The 12,098-nt window shown below is 39.3% G+C and overlaps 1 protein-coding gene across 1 annotated transcript in view; it reads right to left on the bottom strand.

Annotated features, from left to right (window-relative positions):
- LOC142311533 (uncharacterized) overlaps nt 1-12,098 on the bottom strand; it is a 183,382-nt gene that overhangs the window by 95,967 nt on the left and 75,317 nt on the right. The window contains exon 6 of the mRNA XM_075350051.1: nt 7,632-7,706. Coding sequence (XP_075206166.1) covers nt 7,632-7,706 — 75 coding nt within the window. The remainder of the gene's footprint in view (nt 1-7,631; nt 7,707-12,098) is intronic.

Genomic DNA, 12,098 nt, shown 5'->3' on the forward strand with positions numbered 1-12,098 from the left:
CAGAAACCTGCCAATCTGATGATTGACTAGGAGACCTCTCTCTGCAGAGGTAATGTTCTCCCACCTTTACCAGCACTAGGTAGGTCTCGAACAAATAGTTGAGATAGCAGCAACTACATTTTAATTTACCAGATGTTTTACCTGCTGTTGCATCAACCTGATGCACTTTAGCAAATAAGCTAAACAGCCAGGTTCAGTCATACCTTTGTTGTTTCTTTCATACAGCAAAGCCTAGATCCAATGGACATCTGACTTATCATACTGGACTGGTGGCAAGATCTGGCCCAGTTTTCTTTTGGTTCACTGTCATGTCCAGCCTCCAGTGTACGGTCAGAGAGAGTATTCAGTATGGTCGGTGGCTTGTCATAACCAAAAAGACTAGGCTATCTCCACAAGTCTGGAAAATCTTGCATTTGTAAAAATGCATCAGCATGTATTGGTTCTGAATTATTAAATCAGCTGTTCCATCTACCTGCCTGTTTGTTGTCTTTTACACTGTTCTGTGGCCATTGCTGATTACCCATACCTAGCAGGGCATCTACTTCTTGTCAATAATGTCATTTAGAATGTTTTACTGTTGCTGTCATTGCTGGTCATAAACAACCTTACATCTCTTTGCCGGGCATGACATATTTCTATACTGTGCTGTGTCTGCTCCTGTCATTGCCACATCAGTCACACATTTCAGCCTGCCCACTGTGTTTTATAGTATAATATTGTGCTGCTACCAGTAGTGCTAGAGCTGACCCTTTACTGCCAAATATCAGCCACTTCCTATTATTGTACCATATGGCTTTTGAGTTTGTGACTGCCTCTGCCATTAGACAGCGACTATAGCCAGTGCTGTACTGTACTGCTGCTGCCAGGACTGGTCTTCCACTGCCAAACACCTCCTTGTCCGCCCAGGCATATTCTACACTGTGCAGTTGCTGATACTGCTACTAGATGCCCACCTTACACATTTCCTATCCTTGTGGAGTGTGTTGTCTGCCTATATTGTACTGTGGCTGGAAAGCATACTCTCTTCAGGATACACAAACATGAAACCTCTTCCATAACATATATAATTTTTTTCACAGCTTGTTGAAAAGTCTTTCTGTCTTTCTTTTAAAAACAGCGACCCTGTTTCAGCTTCCTAAATTATGGGATACATTTCAGATGTCTAGACAAAAAGTCATTGTCTAGTTATTTTGTAAATAGCAAACCTGTTGCAGATCCCCAAAAAGGGAACACTGGTAGCTGAGAAGCCAATACTTCTTGTCTTATTTTTGGTCCCTTAATGAAGGGATAATTTTTCCATGTCTCAAAATATACCATAGTTTCTTAATTTTTGTTACATGGGCAGTGGCCAAGTTAGCTGGTTGCCAAAGAGTAGTCAGGGATCCACATCAAAACCAGAATGTCCAAAACAGAACAGAATCGTCAGGCAGGTGGACGGTCAAATGACAGGCTGAGGTCAACAACACGAGACTAGTAGCAAAACAAAAGTGAAAGAATGTGTGAAACCAGATCTAACAAAACTATGACATGAAAAGGAACAAGCATTCAGGATCTGAAATAGCCAGCTATCCCACCGAGGGATAATTGCAGGAAAGGTTATCCTCAGAGCTCTTGAGCCAGGGCTATGTCACACAAGACCCAGAATAACATAGAACCATTTCAAAGTCACTTTGCATTGCCTGCGAAATTGGAAATTGCCCGGCTATGGAAACAGAAATCAAGAGACACTGACACTAATCAATTCCTAATTTATGAGCACAATTGAGTGTTCCAGAGATATTCAGATATTAATTCAGGGTACAATATCTAATATATAAAGCTGAATGTGTGTATGTATGTGTGTGTGTGTGTGTGTGTATGTCCGGGATTGGCATCTGCACCGTCGCAGCTACACCCATAAAATTTTGCACACTCACACGTCTGGACCCCGAGAGCGTCATAGGCTATGTTGTGAGTAGAAATTTTAACCCTGCGCGTTCCAATTTACCAATCAATTTTGCCCCTATCTACATAATGGGGAAAAAGTGAAACGAAAAGTATATCTGCACCATCGCATTTACAATCCCAAAATTTTCCACAGACACCTCATGTGACTCAGGGAACGTCGTAGACTATGTTTTGACAGGAAAATTTAACCCCGCCCTTTACAGTTACTCTCCAAAAAACATGCCTTCATTAAAGTAAATGGAGCCTGGAACTACAGGTTATTAGTAGGAGCTGTGATTGGTTGCTAAATGAACAAAAGACATTCATAGTATAAGAAGCTTATATGTGAGGTAATAAGATGTCAGTGGGGAGACGGATAGAGAGAGACAGACAAAGACAGACAGGGAAAGAGACAGAGAGATAGAGATAGACAGGGAAAGAGACAGACAGAGACAAATGGTGAAAGAGACAGACAGAGACAGACAGAGACAGACGGTGAAAAAACAGACAGAGACAGACAGGGAAAGAAAGAGACAGAGAAAGACCTGGAAAGAGACAGACCTGGAAAGAGACAGATGGGGAAAGAGACAGACAGACATGCAGACAGGGACAGAGACAGGCAGACAGGGAAGGAGGAGACAGCCAGAGAGACAGACAAAGATAGATGGGGAAAGACACAGACCTTGATAGAGACAGACGGGGAAAGAGACAGAGAAAAAGAGACAGACAAAGACAGGCAGACAGGGAAAGAGACAGACAGGAAAAGACACAGACAAAGAGACGGGGAGACAGATGGGGAAAGAGACAGAACTGGGAAAGAGACAGACCTGGAAAGAGACAGATGGGGAAAGAAACAGAGATAGAGACAGACAAAGAAAGAGACAGAGACAGGCAGACGAGGAAAGAGGCAGACCTGGAAAGAGGCAGACCTGGAAAGAGGCAGACCTGGAAAGAGACAGACCTGGAAAGAGACAGACCTGGAAAGAGACAGACAGAGACAGACGGGGAAAGAGACAGATGGGGAAAGAGACAGATCTGGAAAGAGACAGACGGAGCACATTACTTGGCCAATTTAGTTAAATCTGTGTGGAATATCTGTGGTGTTGAAATATATGTTGTGAAATGCTTCTATTAGCTTAGTTTTTGCCTTTTAATAATTACATTTATATCTATTTGTTTTTTGTTTTTTTGTGTGCAGAATACATTTTTGTTAATACATTCTATTTTGTTAACAGCAGTTATTAACCCGGGGACAAAGTCAGGTAGTACAACTAGTATATAAATAAAGCTAACAAATATACCCACTGTGTACTTTAATTAAAAATATTCCTTTATTAATATAGGTTTAAAACCATCTATACCCTACGAACACAAATAGACATAATGACACACCAATAGACACAATAACACACATTGACCATTGAAAGCCTGGTCAAAAGAATAAAGAAACCTTAACCCCTTAACGATCGTGGGCAGTAAAGTTACATCCCAATGGTCATAGTGTTAATCCCCACTGGTTACTGTGGGCTGTCGGCAGGGATCCGCGCACATGTCAGCTGATTTGTACAGCTGACATGTGTGCCTTGCAGGCATGAGTGGGATCATTATCCACCCATACCTGTTAACCCTTTAAATGGTGCTGTCAAAATGTGACAGCGCCATTTTAATGGCGATCGCAGTAAAGGTATACTCACCACCCGCCACAGGACATCATGTGAAGTGACCACGTGAATCCGATGGTTGTCATGGTAGCACAGGGACATGTGATGACTCCTGTAGCTCACATGACTCAGGTCCTGTAACCAGCAGCCGAGTACTGCAGGTTACAAGAGATGATCATTTCTCCCGATCTGAGTGGTGCTGCACTGATTGGGAGAAAAGAATGAGCTATCAGACTGCTGATTCTTAAGAGGGCTTTACACGCTATGATATCGTTAATGTTTTATCATCAAGGTCACGTTGTTTGTGATGCACATCCGGCGTCATTAATGATATCGTAGCGTGTAACAGTTTTGTGCGATCTAAAATTATCGCAAAAGCAGCAAATCGTTTGCCGTGGAGAGGTCGGCCTAAAACAAAAAATCGTTTATTTCTAATTAGCGATGTTGTTCTTCATTCCTGCGGCAGCACACATTGCTATGTGTGACATCGTAGGAGCGAGGAACATCTCCTTACCTGCCTCCACTGGCTATGCGGAAGGAAGGAGGTGGGTGGGATGTTTATGTCCCGCTCATTTCCGCCCCTCCGCTGCTATTGGCCGCCTGCAGTGTGACGTCGCTGTGACGCCGCATGACCCGCCCCCTTAGGAAGGAGGCGGGTCGCCGGCCAGAGCGACGTCGCAGGGCAGGTAAGTCCGTGTGACGGGGGTAAACGAGGTTGTGCGACACGAGCAGCAATATGCCCGTGTCGCTCAACCGACGGGTGCGGGTTCATCGCTTGTCATCTCGCTAGCGAGATTGCAGCGTGTAAAGCCCGCTTCATAGTCCTCTATGGGGACTAATAAAAAAAAATAAAAAACTTTAAAAAAAAAAAAAATAAAAAACCCCTAAAACTTCAAATCACCTCCCTTTTGCCTCATTGAAAATTAAAGGATTAAAAAAAAAAAAAAATATACACACATTTGGTATCGCGTGTTTAGAAATGCCAATCTATCAAAATATAAAATCAATTAATCTGATCAGTACATGGCATAGCAGCAAAAAAATTCCAAATGCCAAAATTACGTTTTTTGGTTGCCGCGTTGTCGGATACCTTCCATCTTGAACCAAACATAAATAAATGGTGCTAAACCTCCATTCATAGGTAGTATTTACTCCCCTTAGGTAACAGTTTGTATTCCTCCATTAGCTCCTATTAAGGTCTCTTCATTTTTTTGACCAGGTTTTCAAAGGTCATACAGTGCCTACAAGTAGTCTTCAACCCCCTGCAGATTTAGCAGGTTTGATAAGATGCAAATAAGTTAGAGCCTGCAAACTTAAAACAAGAGCAGGATTTATTAACAGATGCATAAATCTTACAAACCAACAAGTTATGTTGCTCAGTTAAATTTTAATAAATTTTCAACATAAAAGTGTGGGTCAATTATTATTATTCAACCCCTAGGTTTAATATTTTGTGGAATAACACCCTGTATGTGTGTTATTGTGTCTATTGGTGTGTTATTATGTCCGTTGGTATTTGTAGGGTATAGTTGGTGTTAAACCTACAGTGCCTACAAGTAGTATTCAACCCCCTGCAGATTTAGCAGGTTTACACATTCGGAATTAACTTGGCATTGTGACATTTGGACTGTAGATCAGCCTGGAAGTGTGAAATGCACTGTAGCAAAAAAGAATGTTATTTCTTTTTTTATTTTTTTTTTAAATTGTGAAAAGTTTATTCAGAGGGTCATTTATTATTCAACCCCTCAAACCACAACAATTCTGTTTGGTTCCCCTAAAGTATTAAGAAGTATTTCAGGCACAAAGAACAATGAGCTTCACATGTTTGGATTAATTATCTCTTTTTCCAGCCTTTTCTGACTAATTAAGACCCTCCCCAAACTTGTGAACAGCAATCATACTTGGTCAACATGGGAAAGACAAAGGAGCATTCCAAGGCCATCAGAGACAAGATCGTGGAGGGTCACAAGGCTGGCAAGGGGTACAAAACCCTTTCCAAGGAGTTGGGCCTACCTGTCTCCACTGTTGGGAGCATCATCCGGAAGTGGAAGGCTTATGGAACTACTGTTAGCCTTCCACGGCCTGGACAGCCTTTGAAAGTTTCCACCCGTGCCGAGGCCAGGCTTGTCCGAAGAGTCAAGGCTAACCCAAGGACAACAAGGAAGGAGCTCTGGGAAGATCTCATGGCAGTGGGGAAATTGGTTTCAGTCAATACCATAAGTAACGTACTCCACCGCAATGGTCTCCGTTCCAGACGAGCCAGTAAGGTACCTTTACTTTCAAAGCGTCATGTCAAGGCTCGTCTACAGTTTGCTCATGATCACTTGGAGGACTCTGAGACAGACTGGTTCAAGGTTCTCTGGTCTGATGAGACCAAGATCGAGATCTTTGGTGCCAACCACACACGTGACGTTTGGAGACTGGATGGCACTGCATACGACCCCAAGAATACCATCCCTACAGTCAAGCATGGTGGTGGCAGCATCATGCTGTGAGGCTGTTTCTCAGCCAAGGGGCCTGGCCATCTGGTCCGCATCCATGGGAAGATGGATAGCACGGCCTACCTGGAGATTTTGGCCAAGAACCTCCGCTCCTCCATCAAGGATCTTAAGATGGGTCGTCATTTCATCTTCCAACAAGACAACGACCCAAAGCACACAGCCAAGAAAACCAAGGCCTGGTTCAAGAGGAAAAAAATCAAGGTGTTGCAGTGGCCTAGTCAGTCTCCTGACCTTAACCCAATTGAAAACTTGTGGAAGGAGCTCAAGATTAAAGTCCACATGAGACACCCAAATAACCTAGATAACTTGGAGAAGATCTGCATGGAGGAGTGGGCCAAGATAACTCCAGAGACCTGTGCCGGCCTGATCAGGTCTTATAAAAGACGATTATTAGCTGTAATTGCAAATAAGGGTTATTCCACAAAATATTAAACCTAGGGGTTGAATAATAATTGACCCACACTTTTATGTTGAAAATTTATTAAAATTTAACTGAGCAACATAACTTGTTGGTTTGTAAGATTTATGCATCTGTTAATAAATCCTGCTCTTGTTTGAAGTTTGCAGGCTCTAACTTATTTGCATCTTATCAAACCTGCTAAATCTGCAGGGGGTTGAATACTACTTGTAGGCACTGTATATTAATAAAGGAATACTTTTTAACTATGGTACTCAGTGGATATATTCGGTTAGCTTTATTGGCACAATTGTTAATGAAATTGGACATAATTGTGTGAACATCAGTATTTTATGGATACTGTTCCTATGTGGCCATACTGTGCCAAAATTCGCGTGTAGGCACTTCAAAGTAGATTTTATAATGAAGTGACCACTATTAGCGGAATATAAATAGGTGACTGCATACTAGTGAGTGGAAATTGTGAATATTTACAACTCTTGTTAAAATAGTTTAGAATAGATAAAATTATTATTATTATTATTATTATTATTAAAGAAATCGAATAATCGTATCAACAAGTGATTTGGAGGCAAAATATAATGTAATGTAAATGGGAGAAATAAGTGTAGATTTCATGTATATAATGTCTATTGGAAAAAATATAGACTTATGCCTGAAGATAAGAATATAGCTCTGCCTGAAAATATAAATATAAATATCGACCATGGGCTTTTCCTAAGTTAACCGCTCTAGCCTTAGGGAAAGATAAAAAAAAAATCCAAAATGATTGAATCATTTCTGTCATAAAAAGTACATTTTTTTTTGTCACTTTACCTTAGGTTTCAACTTCCAAAACTTTGAACAATCTGAAGTCATACCCTGCTTTAAAATCTTCTACTTTGAAACCACCTCTCATTTAGAAAATAGATCATGTAGGGTTGAATTAGTTACATTATGTACATTATGTACCATTTCTAGAATAGAACTTCTTCTAACAATTGGAATTCTAATGGGAAGTATTTATTACAAGACACTAGGCTATTTTATGCTTTTGTGGACCCATTGTAGACTATATTACATTTTCAGTAAAAAGCATGTAATTTCCATTAAATTAATTGAACATGCACAGGAAATTGTACTGACCTCCTCCAGGCGATTTTGAAGGCTGTTCAGTGCTGTGGTCATATTGTTGAACTGTCGTTCCAGTGCTTTCTCGTACTGTGAAAAATGTAATAAAACGTAATAAAATACAAATTACTGTATAAATTACAATGCTCATCTGCAAATGAAGTTGACCCTTTGAAATCTGAGACTGGAATGCAGTGCTACTACATTTTTTATGTTGTCTTATATTTTACTTTATACAATATTTCTACAATTGAACAAATTTGTTTAGTGTTATCTACGGAGGTAAACTGCTTTTTTTAATTATCCTATAATTACAAAATAAACAAACCAAAAGATGCCAGAGTCTGTTCTCTTAGGTTGCTTTCACACTTCCATTTTTTCCCTCAGTCACAATCCGTCGCTTTGATAAAAAACTGAATCCTGCAAAATATTTTTCAGGATTCATTTTTTTCCCATAGACTTGTATTAATAACAAATTGCGACTGATGGCCTTGCGTTGCAACCGTTTTGCGACGGATCAGTCATGGAGTGACCGACCGTCGGACAGAAGCAACGCAGAATGTAATGTTTTTTTCTATGCGGCAAAAAAACTGACAGCAACAGATGCGTCTGTTGTGTGTTTTAATGGAAACCTATGAGCGACGGAATCTGTCGGGATTCGTCAGATAACGGATTCCGGTGACGGACCCGTCTTTTAGCAACTGAGCATGCTCAGATGTGTAAACTCTCTCTCTCTCTCCTCTCCTTCCGGGATGGCTTCACATAGGTTTTCACTACCAAATGACCTTTCACACAGAAAAAAAAACCATACGATGGATCAGTTTTTTAACGGATCCATTGCATCACTTTTACAACAAAGTGCTACGCATCCGTCTCATCGGTCACAAAACGGATTGTGACTGATGCAAAAAAAACGGAAGTGTGAAAGTAGCCTTAAAAGGATATTTCCGGCCTTCCCAAACAAAAAAGAATCAACAACTTAGCCATGCCTGTATTGTGTCCCCATATATCCTGCTGTCTTTATTTTCAATTTTTAGCTCTCCTCTACAGCAATCATCTAGGTCTGTTATTGTTTACCTCCTGAACTTCTTGCAAGCTCTCACTGTTTGTCTCTCTACTACATTTCTCAAGATACATTGCGCTCTGGCTTCTCTACCAGAGTTGTGCCACTCATGTCAATTCCAAGAAACGATCATGAGACTGCTATAAAGTTTCAAGATGGATACATTTCTGTTCACAGTTTCTGTCTGCTAATATTTTTCCAATTTCATCTAGTATGAGCTATCCTGAGGCTCTCTTGTCGTCTGTAATACTTCAGGCACTACTTGTGATACCACGCAAGCTCTATATGTTCCATGAGTCAGGCTTTGTTCCATTCAAAGCACAGACAAGAAATATCTATAATCTGTGCTTTGAAAGTACTGTATCAAGAATTAAAGGGCGTTTGGTAGTAGGAGCAACCCCCCAAACATATGGACAGGAACATCGTAGATAGTCGAAGAACATTATACTTTGATGTATGCTATCTGATGTCTTATTGCTGAGAAATCCATGTTTTATGTAAAATATATGATATCAAAACTAAAGAAGGGTATGTCTTATGTCTGGTCTACTCCAAGCACTGGGCTCTCCTGATCTCACTGTAGAGCTGTGCCTGATTAAAAACTGTGCATCATTACATATCACACTTGTAGTGCCCCCTTTCAATTAAAATAAGCTCTGGAGGCATAGTCTCAAAGAGATCTGTGTCTGTCCCATAGATCTTAACAGCTCATTTACATATTAACAAAAATGTGGATTTTTCTGAAATAAGGCATTAGATTCTAGATATAATTCTATTCAACTTCCAATGCTCCTTCTGTCTCAATATAGTAAACATTCTGTTGGGGTTTCTGTCTGAATAACATATTTTAGAGCTTTACAAGAAAGCTCCGATGTAAGTGCTCAGCATTAAGTTCAGGATAAATGTGAGCCGAGCCTTACTGCACTCTTTGGAAGGCTAAATGAATAAATCAACTGCAGGTCAAGAAATTATGTTAATTATTTTTTACGTCATTCTCTGTGTGGTATAAGAGCTTAGACAGCTTTATTCTTCAGGTCTGTGCAATTGCAGCGATATCAGATTTTAATTGGTTATTTATACTTGGTAGCTATTATACACTACAAAAACCTTTTTTTTTTTTTTTTTACAAAAACAAGTTTTTGCATCACTTTATTTTGAGAGCTATAATTTTTCTATAGTTCTGTGACAGAGTCTTGTCAAGGCTTGTTGCTTGCGAGATGAGTTGATGTTTTTATTGTTACCATTTTTGGGCACATACTATTTTTTGATTGCTTTCTACTCCAATTGTTGGGATGCAGCATGAACAAAAACCAGCAAATCAGGAATTGTTTTTTTATGCGGTTTACCGTGTAGTAAAAGTGATAGGACATATTTATTCTTTGGATCAGCATGGTTACAGGGATACCATATTTATTTTTTCTTTTTTATATTTTGCCACTTTTATACAATGAAAACAATTTTATAGAAAAAGTTTTGTTATTGCATCGCTGTATTCTGAAAGCTATAGCTTTATTTTATTTTTCCACTGATGGAGTTGTGTGGTTTTTATTTACATTCGCATTTTTGATTGCATTTTATTCTACTTTTATTTTGGAGCTATGATGAAAAAAACATTGTTTCTTGCATAATTTTTTTTTTTTTACTGTGATAACTGTAGGGGGTTAAATAGTGTGTCAGATTTATAGATAGTGTTGTTATGGATTTTGCGGTACCAAATATATGTTAGTAAAATTGTTAATATTTGTTTTTACATAAATATTCGTAATAAAGGGGACATTTTTAAAAAAAGTTTAATTTTCAGTTAAACTGCAAGTATAAAATCTTAGTGAAGAGAGAGGTGGATCTGCAGGATTCTCAATCAGTATTTGAATGAAACAGATTGAAGGAGGATCAGTAGAAGGTATATCACACGGCATATCTAGATCACAATAAGAAGAGCGTATTTTCTCTATACATATATAGAAACAAATTGTGCATGTGCAGAAACCAGCTGATGGAAGAAAATGGAACCAGGTGAGACAAAACAGTTTCTCTGTACTTCTACATCTGAATACACACTACTATATGAGCCACAATGGAGAGCGTGGCCTAACAGTAGATACTTCTCTGGTAGACCTGACCCAACCATGCATCGCATAGTTAGATGAATAGTCAGAATAGATTTGAATAGTTAAGATGCAATGCTACATTTCACTTACAAGCATGGATGCATGGGAAATTGGTAGCCATATGTAGATTCTTCCAGTAATAATAATTGATCACTAGGTGTTAATGCCTTCACCCCGGTCGATTTTCCATTTTTCGTTTTTTTTTTTGTTTGCCTTTTTCTGAGAGCCATAACTTTTTTATTTTTCCATCAATCGTACCATATGAGAGCTTGTTTTTTTGCGGGATGAGTTGTATTTTTAAATGCTACCATATGTTTTACCAAATAGTATACTGAAAAATTGCAAAAAAAATGCATTTACATGATTGTTTTGGGTATATTTTATTCACTGTGTTCACTATATGGTGAAACTGATGTGTCTATAGGATACCTCAGGTAGGTACTAGTTCGTAGACACAAAACATGTATAGGTTTACTTTTATCTAAGGGGTTAAAAAAATTCAGAGGTTTTCCACGAACTGTAGCACTCTCATTTGTTGGGATCTGAGGCTCAGTGATGACTTATTTTTTGTGTCTTGAGCTGACTGTTATTGCATTTTGAGCAAAATTTGTGAAAGCTAAAAAATGTAATTTTGACATTTTAAATTTTTTGTCGCTATGTCATTTACTGATCAGGTTAATTGATTTTATATTTTGACAGATCGGTCATTACTGAACACGGTGGTACTAAATGTGTGTATATTTTTTATTTAAATAACCGTTTAATTTTCAATGTTTTTTCTAGATTTTTTATTTTTTAAAATCTTTACAACTTTTTTTACTTTTTTTTATTTAACTAGTCCCCCTGGTCGACTATAAGGATCAGCAGTCTGATTGCTCATTCATTTTTCTTGATCAGAGCTGCACAGCTCTGAACAGGAAAAATGCTCATCTTCTGTAACAGTCAGTGCTCTGCCAGCTGTTACAGGAAGTGAGTCATAATAGCACTAAAGTCATCACATGACCCTGTGCTACCATGGCAACCATTGGCTTCCCCTGATTTCATCACGGGGCTTCTGATGGTAGCGGATAACTGCGCGTTACTCGCTCCGGGCATTTAAATTGCACTGTGACATTTTGACAGCCAATTCAAGTGGTTAACAGGCACTGGTGGATCGTGGATCACCTGCACCTCTGAGACACATATGCCAGCTATTCAAATCAGGTGTCATGTGCGGGAATCGCAGCAGCAGCCGGCAGTGATCACCCCATCATGATTTAGGAAATATGGGAACAACCTCGGACGTGAAGGGGTTAAAGAAGTCAGACCTAT

Source organism: Anomaloglossus baeobatrachus, chromosome 1, assembly GCF_048569485.1.
Source record: "Anomaloglossus baeobatrachus isolate aAnoBae1 chromosome 1, aAnoBae1.hap1, whole genome shotgun sequence".
Lineage (NCBI taxonomy): Eukaryota > Metazoa > Chordata > Amphibia > Anura > Aromobatidae > Anomaloglossus > Anomaloglossus baeobatrachus.